Below are 17,818 nucleotides of genomic sequence, written 5' to 3' on the forward strand. Positions count from 1 at the left end.
TTCATGAATTTTGTTTGAATATTACATAGTAAGCATTACTCTCTCTCTCTCCATCTCTCTCACAAGTGATGCGCGTGTCCCGTCTTTTTGCATGAGAAAATGGAAGAGAGGCGAGTGGCAACAATGGATTTAAAACACATTCATCTTTTGAGTCAATGGCCTATTTTATGAAATAAATGTGTTGGCTATCAATATAAATGTGTATATATCTTAGTGACGCTGGCATCTTGGTGTGTGTAATCCTCAGTGTTAACTCTGAAGGTGTACAAAATGGAACCGTGCAGAAATCATTGCACGCTTGGAGTTAGATTAACACTTAGGATGTTTGGCCCACAGGCTGCCAGTTTGACAACCTTGTCCTAGAGCCAACACGTCAAAAGCCACAGTATCACAGAGAGCTCCGGCTGACCAGGGCACAGGAAAATCTCTAAGATACATGTTTCTTATAGTGTTTGTATTTGTTGATGACATTATTGTGTTGAACTTTTATGCTATGCTGATGAATTGAATATACATATATTATAGGACCACAATGGAAACAAGTCCCCAGGACTTTGTTTTGTGTTCTCCTTTTAGCTTTAATGTCTTACTGTACCACGTGCTGTTTACATTTCTCTGACTAATAAAGTATTCAATCAATCAATCCACTCTCTGAAGGTCCGCTGACCTTGTGGAGGGTGCATGCAGGCCAGGGGATTAACCCTCTCAAAGCAACATCTTTGTATCCCCTTTGTCTAGGGTTGTTACGATTATGACATTTTGATTGACAATTAATTGTCGTACAAATAATAGCGATTAACAATTTAATTGTTTTGTCGAAGATACGAACACAACTTACATTTCCATTAGGCTTCGTAAACAAAAGTTGCACAGGGCAGACATGACAAATACTGTATATAAAGTACATAATATAAATAATACTTAAATATACAAAGAAATGACAGACTTATTTCATAACTTTATAATGATTATGCAAAATAATTGCGAGTATCTCAAATAATTGGCGATTAGGCGATTATGTATCATTGCGACAGGCCTACCTGTGTCCGTTCTGAGTTTTCTCAACCACTGGCGGACGATATTGTTTACTGCACAAAAGGAGCTTCTCATAAAATTATTTTCTTGCAGGAAAGTCTTACGACCAAGAAGTGAGAAATCATCATAAAGGGGCTTAAGTTGCATGGACTTGTCACTTTACAGTTTACAATGTTTTATAATAGTCTACAGAGGTTTTTACATGTTCCAGGGTCTGAATTTTGGTGTTGGGAGTGCATTCGCGCAAATTTAGGACTTAAACTGCAGGAGATTCCTATACACATTTACAGAGTTGTTAAGATACTCAGCCAATGTGAATGCAGGAGAAGCGGCTGGCGCGGTGTAGCTGGACCGTCCATCCACCCTGCACTCAGCTGAGTGTCTGCATCTCTCTACAAGGCTACGAGCCCCCCTCCTCCTCCTCCCCCCCGCTACGTCTATGTATACTCCATTGTATAACGTATGTCGCTCACCGAAAATAGAAGATTTATAAGTGTCACGAGTCCTCTCAGTGCGTTGTGAGCTTGTAGATTATATGAAGATAGGTTGAAAATGAAAATGTTGAAAAGTCATCCTTTAAGGTAATCTCTTTTTAAAAGGTAAAAATCTATGCTGTAGATGGCTGTATTTTCCTCGGCTTCATGTCTTTCCATTAGTTATGATAAGATGAGTCTAAAGTAGACTCTCGACTCGTTTTTCCCTTTCAATAAATTTTTTTTTACAAAAAATGTTTTGTATTTAAAAAAAGCGCAGTTTGCGCTCTCCTCTCAACTGCGCAGCAAAAAAATAAATCCATCGACACATCAATAAATGCCCCCGACGCGCAAAATACTGACTTAACATCCCTACCTACAACTTTAGGTAAAAACATTTAAAAAAAAACTTAAATATCCAATGATCCAATGGTTTCTTACAGTTATTGTGTTTGCACTCAAGTAAAACACAGGGCTTTTGTGTGTGTGTGTGTGTGTGTGTGCACGCACGTGCGTGATAGAGAGAGCTATACACTACTCCTTGGAAAGTCCGAATACAGAGATGAGAGGAACGAAAGAACCAAACGCATTGGGAAAGTTGGAAGACAAATAGAGACGGAGAAGGGGGAGAGACGTCTCTGCGACAGTGTTTTATTGGTATGTCGGTGTCATGCAGCGAAAATGGCTCATCTACAAGCGCACAACGCATCGCTAGCTTAGTATATCGTCTCTGTCGGGTGGAAACCTCATATGTACAAAATTGTTATTTAAGGCAGAAGTAGCAGATCCACAAGCTCAAAACTTTTGATGCTTTTGTGACGCTGTAGTATGACCAAGTAGGGCGTTAATCTACGATAAAACACAAAAAGTTGGAGATAAGGTTTCTGCCCGACAGCGGCGATATACAAGCACAGCCAGGAGGGGAGGGGAGGGGGCTCCTACTCTTTGTAGGGAGACGTACAGACCAGAATGGCTGTGGAGAGAGCGCACGCAGTGCACGGCTTCCAGCCGGTTCCGTTCACGTTAGCCAATTATATTATCAACAAAATGTGTAAATGCATGTGGGAATCACCTGCAATATAACATTGCAAGAATCGCAAGAATTGCAAGAATCAATTAAATGATGCGTAATTCTAGCAATCCCGCACCGAAATTCAGGCCTCCTGAGATCTGTTATTTTTTTAATAGCCACAGTATGATAAAATGGGGCATAAGAGGTACATTAAATGTCTGGTGATCAGCGTAGAACCTTAAAGTAACTAGTGTCACAGAAAACGGTAAGCGCTATAAGCTGTGTATGCTGAAGAGCATCACCTGTGTCTCAGCACAAGAGTGGCGACAGCGTAGCGGAGATGAGTAAGTGCAAGAGAGGATGTGAGCGGGGCGGGCAACAGCATGGTGATTCACTCCTCAACAGGCTGACGGTGGGATGGTTTAAAGTGGCTCACGGAGGACCGACGAGGCTGTGATGACGAGCACATCCACCGGGCACAGTGCCAATGTGGTGGCGAAGGGAACCAAACGGGAGCAAAATCTCAACACTTGAAGTCAAAACGAGAAAGCGTACTTATTTCTCAACTGCAGAGCATCAGCACCGTGTTGCTGCTGGCGAGTGTTCACCCCCGGCCCCCATTTCAGTAGCCGAATGGAAATCCTCTACCGAACAACACGCACACACTTGAGAAGTTGAGATTGAGAGGTAATGACAGGCTACAGAACACCGCTGCCACTTTGCCATGACTGCAGGGAGAGAGGACTGAGAGGGGGAAAGAATGATAGACCCCCCACCACCACCACCAATCCACTTGCAGGAGATCCTCCTCCGTTGATCTCCCTCTTCTAACCCATTAAGGCCTGAGGTTCCGATTCTACAAATGTCTTCTAAATCCTAACAGTTTTTTGAAAAAAACGTATGTTTCTATATCAGTGGTTCTCAAACGTTTTCATGTCAAGGACCTCCAAAATTATATGTATTTGGCTCGTAGCGCGGCACCGCACGCTACGAGCTTGTATATCTGTTGTGTGTAAAATAATGCTTTTTAGCTCAAACCAAAAAGTGACACAGATGTGTTCCAGGTCTCAATGGGCAAAATAAAATGGGTGTCTGTGCCTGCCTGGCTGTACCGTGGTGGCCTTGCCTGTGTGACGGCAGCTGTCAAGCCCAGTGGAGGAGGGTGGGAGGGGGGGTGTGGGGGGGGGCAAAGTTAGTAAAGCAAGCGTGGCGGTGCTAATGGGACAGATTAGATTTAAAGGGCCAGGCTAAACATGCAGGGAGAGGTGTAAGTGTGCGGTGCCAGCACACACCACAACACTGGCATATGCTTGAAAGGCTAAGTCAGGGGTTGGCTTATTTCGGTCAGTGCAAGGCTGCGTACAGGACACAGAGGAGACAATGCCCCCCACACACACACACACACACACACACACAGGTCTTCACAAATACACTATGACCCATGTGAGGCACCGCTGGTAGCAAGATGATGTCACTTTCAATCGTAAACGACCACAATCGAGCCAAACCTCAAGACTGCAGAGACCAGGTCAGAAAAGGGGAAAAGGACACGGTTCTTCAGAAAGAGGAACCAGGAATCAAAAGCACCATTGAAGCCGTTCGTGACATCTTTATCCCAGTTAAGATATATCACTGAGGACAAAAATATATACAGTATAATTTAATATCTCACTTTAATGTAAAATATACAGTAAGACCATTGTTTATTATAAACATGAAGAACATTTTACTTGTTTAACTGTCAAATACTGCCAGGCCTCGCACATTACATTATTTATGACGACAAGCTCCTTAACCACTATCACTCTACACAGTATATACTTGATCATACGAAGAAAAGTGAAAATAGCTCATGACACGCTGTGAGCTTGTACAATGGCTATGTTTGCCTTTTTATTCGTTTTACTTTTCGCCTATGGCATGCCCAAAATAGAGACACCAGGTTGAAAGTTCGAGGAATGGGGTTAAGATATTGTCCCAAAGGGTGCAACATACAACGTTTAGACCGTTCATTTCAGAATGATATAACAAATGCATGTGACTGACAACAGGGCCGTGTACCTTCCTTCTCCTCACCAGTCTGGTATGCTTCACAAAAACAATTACAGCTCATAATGCCATAGTTATACACAGAGGAGGTCCAGCTATGGTTTGTTTGTTTGGACTCTATTGGCAGGACTTGTATAAAACTTTTAATACAGGCTTTATAAGAGGAACTGTGATGACTTCAAGATGTGTGAAATTAGTGGCGCGCAGCACTTGTAAAGTTGGGGCTGCGTTGCCTTAAAAGAAAACTGACATTATGGGGAAAAAGAGAAACTTAGACGAGGATAAGCCATCTGGGAGAAGAGGGAGATAGGGCTGCTCTGAATGGCACAAACCTTAAAACTCTCGTTTTATTAATCATTGTATTTATTTGTTTTATGGGTGGGTGACATCATGCCATTAGAGGTAAACAAACGTATGTCATTATGTGGGCTGCCCCTGTAGACAGATCGGAGCTGACAGAGTAGTCCATATTATGATGATGACTAATGAAATATTTGACTTTACAGAGACAGATTCATCGTCATCACCAAGAAGTTCAAGAACTAACATTAGACCCTGCGCTCTGTGCTGATAAACCCCCCTCAATAGCATGACATTCAGTTATTTCTACTTCTGAACTCCTTCGATTGAATCTGCCAACTACTTCAGGATATACTCTATCTATGTACTATATTCGAATGCTGCTACAACGAATGAATGTTAGAACCTTTGTACGTTCGGGCCAGCCCTAGAGGGAAACGGGTCAAAGTGTCTTATTCACCTTTTGCTGACAGATATAAGAGGGTCAAATGAAAATGCCATACTTTAGGAGGTATAGGGAGGTTTCATATAGTGGAGATGATGGGTTGGGTTCCAGGTGTGCCCCCCCCCCACCCTCACCCCTCCTTCCTAATCAGTTCCACTTCAGCCAAGGCATTAGTCCACAGAGCCAGCAAAACGGCTGCTACACCCCCCCCCCCTCCCCCCGGCTGGCGGAAGGGAGCGGTTTTTACGCTCGAGTTTATCTGTATGGGTGCTAAAGCTAACGTAGCCGGAATAATGCTCACCCAAGGGGTTGGTGCCCATTGACTCGAGCCAGACAGAAGAGGGAAGCCCCCCCCCCCCGTAGGTGGGCAGTGGGGCTGGATAACGGTGCCCATTTCACCACAGGCACCAAGACACCCAGTCGGGCATACAAATGAAAACAAGCCCCGACACTGGCCTCTAAGGCAGAGGCACAAAAACACACTGACACGAGACTTAAGTACCATAAAGAAAACCTGTCACACATTAACATAAACATCAAAGACACGCAGCATTCTAATCTGGGGCTGTAAGCAGCAGCAGCGCAGCATGCATGCAGTGGAATGGTCACAGTGGAGGAAGGCGTGTCTTCGCTGTCACAGTACCAAATAATGGTTGGGCTCTGCCAATAGGAAATGTGACTTAACGAGTCAAACCAGAGGCGTACTGTATGGACTACTTCCTAAAGCCAAACTAATCTGTGATATTAACGGTTGTAAATTGAGATATTCTGTTGTGTGAGAGTAGGTTTGCCGCTGCCTGTGCAAGACGCAATGGTCTGCACAACTCTGTAGTAAAACTAGGCCTACATACACAACATAATTGGCTGCTGCACTCAGAAGGACTGAACTTCGGATACAAGATCTAGTTACAATGACAGAAGGTACACTGATGTCCTACGCACGCACAATTACCATCTTACTCCATTCATACTTTTTGGGGTAAAAAACAAAATGTGACAGTGTTTATCCTGCCATCTGCAATATGACACTCTAAATCTTCTCAGTGTACTCAAGTACAAGAACTGCTTCAAAAGACTTCAAAGGGAGATGATCTCTAAGACACACCGACTGTGCTGTGTCCTACTGAGTGTGTGTGTGCGTGCATGTATGCATTGTCTAAGACAGCGCGGACGTCTGGCAGCAGTGGAGGGGGCAGCCTGGTGTCAGGCGGCTTTTATTGCCCAGTGATGGCTCCTGTCAACCCGCTGAGGAGAGGAGCTACATTGGCCCGGGGACCGGCAGCTGTCAGCGTGCGAGAGATCCTGCAGCGGCCAAGGAGAGGCAAGGATGAGGGGACAAAGGCACTAAAACATCTCCCAGCTGTTTGTAAATGGCAGGCAGGCACGAGTGACCACTGCTGCGATTTTAAATTGAGGGACCCAACCTGGGGCTTTGCGTGCTCCTTGTAAGATGAGAGTTAAGCAGCAGTCACAGTGGTCAGAGTGGTGTAATCCCTAAATTGGGTCTCATTCAAATGCAAGGGGAGTCTGATTTTCAACCTCAGTCATGAGGGGCGGCAGTGGCTTAGGAGGAGGAGGAGCTGCTTGGGAATCGGAAGGTTCCCGGTTCAATCCCCAGCTCACCCTGGGTTAGTGTCAAAAGTGTCCTTGAGCAATGGACGTAATGGACATTGTAAAGCACTGGAGATGGAGAGATGGAGATTCTGAGTCTCTGCCGGTCATCAAATTATTGGCTAGGAATACGATAAAAACGTCTCCATGTTTTCAAGGCTTCATGGGGTGTATAATTGATAGAAAAGATGTCACTTTAAGCCCTATTCTAAACCAGCTGTGTCACACAAAAATAGTGAAAGTAGCCTTCTTCATTCGTGTGACATCGTCAAATGTCCAACTCAGTGTCGTGTAGCCACGCCCTAGTCTCTGGTCCCACTTGGATGGGGCCGGCCTCTGACAGTGGTCTGTACAGGGGACAGGTTGTGATTATGTGTTCTGCAGTCTACTCTGTTAGGTTGTGAAAATAGCCGATCTACAACCTCACAGCGCATCGTGAGCTTGTCGAACTGATATTCATTCACAGTATTACCATGTTAATGTGAATGACAGTAGCCACAATCAACAGATCCAAAGCCAACTATGACCCGAGACCCGTGCCAACCCAACAGCTCAGCATATAGGGTTAGAATAGGTGATACACTCTGGTGGCACAGTGGTAAAGTCCCTGCCCACCGCCACGGAGGTTGTGGGTTCGAATCCACCGTGGTGCATTCGGCTTTGTCGGGCGTCTACGCGAACACAATTGGCCCGTGTTTTGGGAGAGGGAAGCCGGGCAGGGGGGAGGGTGATATTGGTCATTGCACGTTACACCCAGAGCCTTCTATTAGAGAGTTGCGCCAATGAGGGGTCAGAAACAGCGTCGGTCACGTGGTTCATGTAGCTGGAAATAGTGACAAGGAGCCGTTGACTTCAACGCATTCCATGAACTTCCGGTTTAGGGATTTGTCACTATTCGCCAATGTATGTGTATGTAGAAGACCTGGCCTGAAGAAGTGAACGGAGTTGGCGTAACTCTCTAATAGAAGGCTCTGGTTACACCTACGGGCTGGGGCGGCACCTGTCAGCAGAGTGTGTTGGGCGGGAGTAGGAGGACGATGGCCCTACGTCCCCCACGGTGGGGGCTCCTTACTGACAGGTGAGTCAGTAGGATAAAACAGCAGCGACGACACAGAAATGTGTGTGGGGAGGAATTGGCATAACGACTAAATTGAGGAGAAAAGGGGGTAATAAAATGATTGGCTACTCTAAAATAAATAAATAAAAAGAATAGGTGGTACAGAGATGCAGGAAATGCTTTAGTATTAATTTCATTGGAAAACCTGTCTTAACCCTTTAAAACCAGAGGCGATTCTTAAAAATGTTTTCTGAATCCAGTTTTTTGAAAATAATCTAAAACATTTTTTTTACGATTTTAGCGGCGATTTTAGCGGCACTCGGTGCCGCGCTATGAGCTTGTAGATCTGCTATTTTTGAATAGCCAAAGAAATCTAAAGTGACACAGATGCGTTCCAGGTGTTAATGGGTTAACTTGACAGCAGCCAAGGTGTCACAGAGTGTGGTATTATACTGACCTAGCTAACCTCATCTTACACAGAGACTGGGGGAGAACTCTGCAGGCTGGCAGAGACCCTGTCCTGTCATTCTGGGTTGTTGACATACATGGCACTTTGGGCAGCAGGGGCTGAGCCACAGCCACCACTGGACGGACACTCCTTTCACTGCAAGCCCTCTGGATGTAACACACACACGCACCCACACACACACACCATGCTGACTGCACGGCAGAGGGCTTCCCCAGCTATATAGATTCCTCAGCCTCCCAGCGAGGTCACAACAAATGGCAGCTGATGATTTGGGAAAGCCCTAGCGCTGGACTCAAAGCTTCTTTAATATCCTTCTTTAATATCCTTTGACAATTAAATAGATAATGAGCTTAGCAAATACAAGAATGTAAAACTTTAAACACCAATACAAATGTAAAATTAAGCAAGACCAGATTCATATTATATGGAAGCAGATAACTCAGAACTGTATATGTGACATGATTGACAGCACACTACACACCATGATTAGTTATAAAATATACAGAGCACAAATTATTTTCCCTCAATTCTGTAGTCATAAAATATGACAGGCGGTAAAATAAATAAATAACTATTGTAGTTTTAAATGCTACTTTGCTGCTGTGCTTCTTGAAAAGTTGTTCTGCCGGTTTGAGTGGGTGAGATGTACAGCCCGGAGCTAGTTTGTGATATTCAGAGAGTTGCGATGTAGGCACAGAAACATGCATTTGTCAGTAACTTTGCTTAACTAGATCTCGCTAGATTCTAGTTAACAAAAACAAAAATCAATAAAAAAGTTCCAAGATCTCTGCATCAGACTGTGAGCCAGGAAAGACGGTAACTTCTCAAATGTATGGCTCGTCTAAACAGCTGATGAATGTGCCAGAAACATGGAACGACTGGCCTGTATGACGGGGTCATGTTTCTAACAAGTGTTAGTTTGCCTTTTTTAAATGTATTTCAGAGCTGAAAATGACGAGCCAAATGATGACCCAACACTTCTACACAGTCAAATCCAAATGAGTGTTGGATCTGACATTGACACTGGCTGTCCTGCAAACTGACTGACTGACACCATTACACATGATGATCTCTTAAACACACAGCATCACTCAACCTGGCCAGCAACATTGTGCATCATGCAATAACACAGCCATGCCATGTCTCTTGATTTTGGTTCAAACGTGTGGTTCTCAGTGGTGAAAGCAACTAACTAAGTACATTTACTCAAGTACTGTGCTTAAGTGCAGTTTTAAGGTATTTTTACGTCCTTCAGTATTTACAATTTTCAATACTTTCACCCCACTACATCTGAGAGGAAAATATTGCACTTTTACTCCACTACAATTATATGGAAACTTTAGTTAGTTACTTTGTAGATGATTATTATTACAAAACACCCTAACCACTTCAGCCGTGTATATATTTCGGCCATTTGAAAATAGCGGATCTACAAGCTCACAATGCGTCGCAACCGCGACGCATTGTGAGCTTGTAGATCTGCTATTTTCAAAGAATCTTATACTTTTGGAAACATGTGAAATGGGACCCTCCTGACTCCCGAGTACTTTTACTTTTGCTACTTTAAGTACCTTTTTACACCAATACTGTTGTACTTTTACTCAAGTACATTTTGAAATCCGGACTTTTACTTGTTATAGAGAATTGATACACTGCAGTATCGATACTTAAATACTTAGTAAAAGAGTACTTTTTCCACCACCGACAGCCATGTCATGTCTGTTTCTTTTGGTTCAAAGGCGTGTGGTTCTGTTCTCCTCACCTGGACCATCTGATGCTGAGAGAGCAGGTGAGTTGAGCTTGGGTCTCTTCGCATTGGGGGGCCCCCCCACATCCAGCAGGTTGTCAGCCATTCCTGATCGCTGGTTATTATAGTGGATGGGGAAATTTAAAAAGGGATCCGTGGAATACTGGCTAAGTTATTGATCGATAGGGATTTATTTCTTTTTCTTTCTGATGTATCGTAAACTGGTTCAGCTGAAACGCTTATCTTCGGCTCCAAACACCGTCTCAAAAGGAGGGCAACAGCGCCACCACGCTGTTACAGTCACCCCATGATAATCCAACACCCAACCAACCCCACATCATTATCCGTCAATAATTGCGTCCAAGAAAAATATATTTCAGCTTGAGAAAAATAAATAAAAATAATCAAATAATATTACGCGACGCGATGACGCGTCCCTCTCGCCGTGTACGGGTTAGTTTCACGTATATATGGAATCATCTTTTTTTTTCTCGCAGCCCCAAAAATCAAAACGGCCTTAAATCCTCCTTTTGGTTTGAATAAAAAGAAGATAATTCCACGAATATTTTCGGTGCACCGAGGTGTTTCTCTGGACGCTGTCGTCCGCCGGCGAAGACATCGGGTCGGTGCGGAGATACACGGCGACAAGCGGCGCTTCTCCTCCGAAGGGGAAATCAAACATACGAGGGGCTTTAAGGACGACAAAAACGCCGTTAATCCTCACATGTTTGCGACGGCTCTCTTCTCAAGAACAAGCGCTACGCGATTCCGTGCGAAAAGGGGGTTCGAGTCCGGTCTGGCGCGGCTCGGACGGGTTTAAAAAAAATAAATGCTAACGCTGAAATCCCGATTCGGAGCCGCGTCAAGATGGCGGCTGTTGATTCCTACCGATAGAAAAAAAAAAAAAAAGTTTTTTTTTCTTTCCAGCTCAGACTGTAGGGGGGAGGGGCTCTGCCAGCACGCCCTTACGCAAAGCCAGTGTCCCACCGTGCGTCATGTGCACGTACGTGAGGTAGCCTCTAGGGGTGGAATAACCCTTCAAATTAGGATGAAAAGGCACATATATATATCAGTGGTGTAAAGTAACTAAGTACATTTACTCAAGTACTGTACCTAAGTACAATTTTGAGGTATTGAGGAGCTGCAAGCTCACAATGCATTGTGAGCTTGAAGATCTGGTATTCTCAAAATATTTTTATACATTTGAAAACTTGGGAAATGGGACATTCTGCATAAGGACTACTTTCTACTTTTGGTACTTTAAGTACATTTTGATACCAATACCTTTGTACTTTAACTCAAGTAAATTTTGAATTCTGGACTTTTACTTGTAACAGAGTATTTCTACATTGCAGTATTGATACTTTTACTTAAATAAAAAAAAATTGATTTAACTCTGAGTTACAGAACCCGTATTTGGTAACTTCCCAACTATCAATCATTTCGTTGGGGCCCCCTGGAACCCCCCAAAGCCCCCCCGGCCGGACCCTATGTTGAGAATGTGTTAGATAGGGCTGTATAATAAGTATGTTTCAACAAATATGTAAATGGACTCAACATATACACGTATCGGAGAAAATACATGGAATAAAAACAATATTTGGGATGGTGGTACTCTACATTTAAATGTCATTACGTCTTGCATATAGGCTACAAAACTCAACTGGACAAAGTTTCCCCAAAAACCTCACTTTATTCAAATTTTAAACTTCATTTGCATGCCTCAGCGTGCTATATACAAAAGGAAATCCCATAGAGAACAATTCATCAGAACTTAGCTATAGTACTGTAGGTTACTGAAATACTGCCTACAAACACATATTAGTAGTTCCCATTTTAATGAGGCCAGTAAAAGCTGCAAACCATAACTTGTTGTGTGTGAATAAAATGTTATTTTGACCAATCTGTAGGGTATGTGAATACAATAATTATAATTAATACAACTAACACAGGTTGCAGTTGGTCGCCTTAATCTTCTGCTTAGAAATGCATATCCTGTGGCACTACTGGTATTGCACGAAAGCTCTAGCTGAACAGTACATTTTGGAGCCTGTCCAGAGGGCCCGAGTTTGAATCTCAGGTAGGACATAAAAGTTATGGATTGCACCTTTAATTATACAAGACACGGGGGGCAAATACTCTTGGTGTGATTGAAGAATTATCTGTCCTGATAAGTCCTATTTTTCTCAAACGGATTTGGTGAAATGGACTCATATGTCCAAATCCAGTTCACATCCCTGCTTAGATTTATGCTTTCCTTCCAACACACCGTCACACAGTTTCACAAACACTCTTTACACACATGCAGGCACAAGTATTATTCCAACACTGTTCTAACTCTCTCCTCCTCCATTAAGGAGCTAATAATCAAGCACATGCACATGTATAAATAACAGAAAATGCTCAGACACTATACAATAGAAAGGCATGAAAGTATGTACATAAAAGTGACCGCTTTGTGCAAATGTTCATCATAGTGAATATAAAAATGGCCCATCGTCAATGTGCACAACAGAACAAACAAATCCTCAGGATAAGGCAAAAATATCCACACAAAAAAAGTCTGAATGACTGTGATGACATTCTTTGGCATCAAAATATTTCTAATGTGCCATTGTCGTAGTTCATAAAATCACCTACATCTTAAAATCAAGCCCACATACTTTCACGTTTGCACTGAAGGCAGTGTGATACTCAAGTGGCAAGATGTGGTCTTATCTACCCTGTCGTCCTTGAGCTGACTTGACTTTCCCAAGACAAAAAGAAACAATATAATACATTGGATTCTTGGAGTTAATAAAAAAGATATTATTTAAAAGACATTATTAAAGTCCATGAGATAAAAAAAAAGGTTATACACTTTTCCTGGCACTCAAGTGTCATGACCTCTACTAAGCACTTTTCCCTTGATAATAACAACAGTTTATCAACTGATTATTATACGCATTCCTTTCATTGAAGAACTTGGACTTTTGGGTTGTGTGCTCATAAGCGCAAAGTAAATTTCCCTTTTAAACTCATGGTTTATAAAATGATTACATTAATTATTGCCCTTTAAAACTATATCTAAGCATTTTCACAGATATAAAATGCAAAGTCAAATACAGGTTTAACAGCAGATTAATATATTTGTCAGCATATTCCCTTTAACTCCTACAATGCCAGTTAATCAATAAAAAGTTTGGAATGATCGCTTTGAATGGCATGTATTGAGGAAAGGCACAGCTCAAATGTATAGAAGCGCTGTCTGGGTGCATTATTAAGTTGATCATAATTCAGAAGAAAGTAAATATTCCTCTACATTGTGTAGTAGAATCTGTTATGAAAACTATTAAGAAACAAACAAAACTTAGAGCATATAATGAAATGTGGGGGAAATGGAAGCTAAAAGGCACTAACTACAGTACTGTCATTCCTATAAGCCAGTGGTTCTCAATTCTTTTTTATTTTTGTTCCTTTTACAATCTTTCTGAAAATAGACGATCTACAAAATAGGGTTAAAGTGGTTAAACTTTTGGTTCAAATTTTGATGCTATAATTTAGCTTGGGACCCCCCTGGAACCCTCTCAAGGACCCCTGCAGGTTGCCCGGACCACACTTTGAGGACCAGTGATAGCTCTAGCTTCTGAGCACACAACCCTTTTTGCTGACAGTGTGTGCGTGTGTGTGTGTGTGTGGTGTGTGTGTGTGTGTGTGTGTGTGTGTGTGTGTGTGTGTGTGTGTGTGTGTGTGTGTGTGTGTGTGTGCGTGCGTGGACGTACAGTATGTGTGTGTGTGTGTGAGAGAGAGAGAGAGCGAGAGAGAGAGAGAGAGAGAGAGTGAGAGAGCGAGAGAGAGCAAGAGCGAGTTCTCTAGACACCACATAACTGGCATGGCATCTTGTATAGTAATTTGATTCAGTAAATAATTAAAGCTACAATCCTTATTTTAATGAATAAAACATAATTTTAACCAATCTATTGGTAGAGTATGTTAAAGGTGCTGTAAATGATATTACTATAAGATTAGTGTTAAATATCTCTATATTCTGGTAACAAGCATTGCTATAGAGTGTTTGTTTAGTAATAGGGTCTCCCCATCTCTCCAGCTCGTTAATAAACAGAAAATGCATTTTCGGGTCGGGATATCAATTTTTTCCAGTCGGGAGAGACAATTCATACAGGATACAGGATAAATAAGTGTGATTTTAAGTGATGACACAAAGAAGTGAGCAGACGGAATTGGATCTGGAACACTATCAAATTGAAGCTGAAAACCGGCATTCTCTCCTGATTGGCTGAAATTGGCACAAAAAAAACTTGGCCCTAGTTGCACCGCCATCTTTATTGTAGTCCGGACATCACTGCATTTATCTCTCACCATCGGGAGAAGGAGATAACATAAATAAAACGAATGGATTGTAGCTTTTATATGACACGACAGTATGATGAAATCTACCAGGTTGAAATAAAGCTGCAAAAATGATATGTTAAATTAATTAGAATCTAAATATGAAGGCAGCGCTGAAACAAATACTGGTATGTACTGTATGTACCTATGGAGAGACACAAACACCTTTGGTGCATCGTATTTCCATCACAGTGCCATTCTAAGTTTCATGCCACTGCAAATATCAAGTAACTGTTGCATTTGGCTTGCATTCATTAACTCTTATTGAATGAATATTATTATTGATGGGGGCATTAGATTGACAGTTATGATTTGTGTTCTCATAAAAATACAGTATACCCAGATAGTTCCTATCTGTTATAGCATTTAGTTTAATCATCTAGATAGCTGCTTGCCCTAATTCATCTACTGTCACAGCTAAAGATGCTCTACACATATAGCGGTGCCTATTAAGAGCCACTGAAATATTCCTCTGTAAAATAAATAGCTTACACTAGAGTTCCCACAAGAGCAGCATCAGGAAAATGGCAAAAACATTGTACTATAGCATCTGATGCTAACAGTTAGCCTAATCTTTAATGCTGTTTCTGAGAGAGCATGCTAGCTAAGTCTAGCTTAGGCAGTGATACGTCCGGACAGTGGTAATACAAGTGTCCAAACCAAAGCCAGAGATAAAGTTGCCAAATCAGCAAGAAAGATTTAATATCCTTCTCAATGACACCCCAGAATGCTTATTGTCCTACATTTTTTGTCAAATGAACAGCAGTTATTACCACACACGCACGCACGCACGCACACGCACACACACACACACACACACACACACACACACACAAACACACACGCACACGCACACGCACACGCACACACACACGTGCACAACACACAGGCCTCCTCGATTTCATAAAGACAAAAGAAAACGTCATCTGCAGCATTTCATGCCGGGTTCCTGTGCAGATTGTACAAACACAAGTGGTACAACCATCTTATTTCCCTTTTCTTCATTGTGATCCCCCCAGTTCAACCTCTCATAAGGTCAACCTGTTGAGTCATTACCGTAATAAAGGCAGAAATAACACTGTACTAATAGTAACACTGTAAAATATGACAGATCTAAACGTTTAACCAAAGCATTGTTTTTTTGTTTTTTAAATTACATTTTTGCAAAGATTTTCCCTTTATGCCTCTTTACTTGGTCTACATATTATTCTATACTAAAGGCACTTAAAAGACATACGATGTACAAAATGCCAAACAAATCTCAAAGAAGAAGATTAAAGGTATTACTGATAATCAAGTAGGTTAATGGGTGGCGATGGAATCTGTAGCAAATGAGAACATTTTCATCGCATGCTCCCACCTCCTATGGTTGTTCCTGACTTACATGGTTCCTTTGGTCCAACCAGCATCCTGCACTGATAACATCATCCAATCAAACCATCGCCTTACAGCCAAAGACGACCCACTGTCTGACTGATGCTGATAAGAGCATTGTGGGTCTTTCCCTGTAGTCTGTGGAAGAACCAATTGCACACCAACTTATGTAGATGCCAACAGGCAGGAACGAGAGACTAAGCTTAAAGGGCAGAAGGTACTGATTAAAAAGCTCCAGAGTGGACAGGTCTTAAAGTTTGGTTAGCTCCCCATTGTCACCATCATAATTATCCTCCTTATTGCCACTTTCAACATCTTTCTGAGACTCTGCTGTGGCGTTTCGGGGTGTGTTTGGCTGGGGGGAAGGAGAAATGATAGGCTGTTTGATATCTGTATAGGGAGTTGGCCCTCTTAGATTGGTGACGGGAAGAGATGCCAGGCCAGCGTGAGACGAGGAGCGCCTGGCATGACAATTCTGCGTAGAGAGACGTCTTTCACGGCCGTCTGATTTCTCGCCGAACTCTGCCGCCTCTCTTTCATGTGCCAGGAGGCCAATGCCTACTCCCAGGCTGGTAGAGGAACCGGGGCCAGTGCTGTGTACAGCAGTATTGGTAGTGCCGGCAGTCATATTAGTTGCAGGCACCATGCTGGCAATTTCCTCTGTGGGTGAGCGCCCGATGCTTCCGTCCACCTGCGCCCGGATCTCGGGTGATACAGAGAGCTGGTACTGAGGCACGGGACCACTATCACTGCTTTTGGGATACAAGAAGGTCTTCATCTGACCTTTGCCCTTTACATTGACCGTGCCACGGTAGTCAAATTCGTATTCCATGCTGCTAAGCACACAGTAGCTCTCCTCGCTGACCTGGACGCGACACTCCACACCTGTGGTGTCCATCCGGCTGGCGATATTGACCGTATCGCCCCAGATGTCATATAGGAGCTTAGTTGTGCCGATCACGCCTGCTGTTATAGGCCCGTGGTTGAACCCGATGCGAAGCTTGAAGCCGAAGCCAAGCATGTTTTTGTTGAAGTCGTCGACCACGTGCATCATTTCCAGGGCAAAGTCAAACAGTGCCCGGAGATGGGCGTGGGGGTGCACCGCGTCTGCACACTGCTGTGCGTTGAGTCCAGCTGCTGCCATGTAAGTGGCACCGATGGTCTTTATCTTCTCAATATTAGAGTAGGCCGGCTTCCGCAACTGCTCGTCAAAGTCTCCGATGAGTTCATTGAGGACACGATAGCACTCCTTGCCCCCCTCATAGCTCTCCTCGTAGAACTCGCTGAAGTTGACGATACTAGCAAAGATGACGCCCACGTTGTCGTGGTTTTTGGAGTAGCTCTGAGTGACTTTAAGTTGCTCTGCCACGTGGATGGGGATGATGTTGCGCAGCAGCCAGTCGGCCTGGTCCCTCATGTTCTGGATTTTGATGCGGTGCTGGTCAGCCTCCACGTTGCCGTGGTAATGGAGGCGGTAGCTGACCTCAAACTCACGGTTGAGGAACCAGACCAGCAGGAGAAGCAAGAAGAAGGCCACACAGGCCTCTGGGGCCAGCAGGGCCAACAAGGGACTGGGCACCAGGTCTGCTGGGCTGTCAATCACACCGATGGAACTGTTGCTGCTATTGGTATGGTCGCCTGGCCTGGAGGGCAGAGGGAGAAAAACAATGCTAGGAAACAGATAGAGCAATGAGAGAAGACGCAAGTAAGAGGATGGAGAAAGTATATAAAACTGTTGTGCATAAGGCTATACACAGAGGGTTGTGAAAATTGTATTCCTTCTATTCTTTATTTCTCTTTAAAAACCCTTTCATACCCTTCAATGATGCCTCATGTAAAGCTATTTGAAATGCCTTT

General features: G+C 43.2%; 2 protein-coding genes across 5 annotated transcripts in view; both read right to left on the reverse strand.

Moving 5' to 3' along the window:
• crebbpb (CREB binding lysine acetyltransferase b) overlaps positions 1–11,075 on the reverse strand; it is a 58,381-nt gene extending 47,306 nt beyond the window's left edge. For all 4 annotated transcript variants that reach the window (XM_080446801.1, XM_080446802.1, XM_080446800.1 and 1 more), the window contains exon 1: positions 10,214–11,075. In XM_080446801.1, the coding sequence (XP_080302927.1) occupies positions 10,214–10,304 (91 nt within the window). In that variant the 5' untranslated portion in view covers positions 10,305–11,075. The remainder of the gene's footprint in view (positions 1–10,213) is intronic.
• A 2,948-nt stretch (positions 11,076–14,023) lies between these two features.
• LOC308098059 (adenylate cyclase 9) overlaps positions 14,024–17,818 on the reverse strand; it is a 63,721-nt gene continuing 59,926 nt past the window's right edge. Inside the window, exon 10 of the mRNA XM_080446278.1 lies at positions 14,024–17,604. Coding sequence (XP_080302404.1) covers positions 16,212–17,604 — 1,393 coding nt within the window. The 3' untranslated portion in view covers positions 14,024–16,211. The remainder of the gene's footprint in view (positions 17,605–17,818) is intronic.

This window comes from Gymnoscopelus braueri (genome assembly GCF_963280865.1).
Source record: "Gymnoscopelus braueri genome assembly, chromosome: 13".
Lineage (NCBI taxonomy): Eukaryota > Metazoa > Chordata > Actinopteri > Myctophiformes > Myctophidae > Gymnoscopelus > Gymnoscopelus braueri.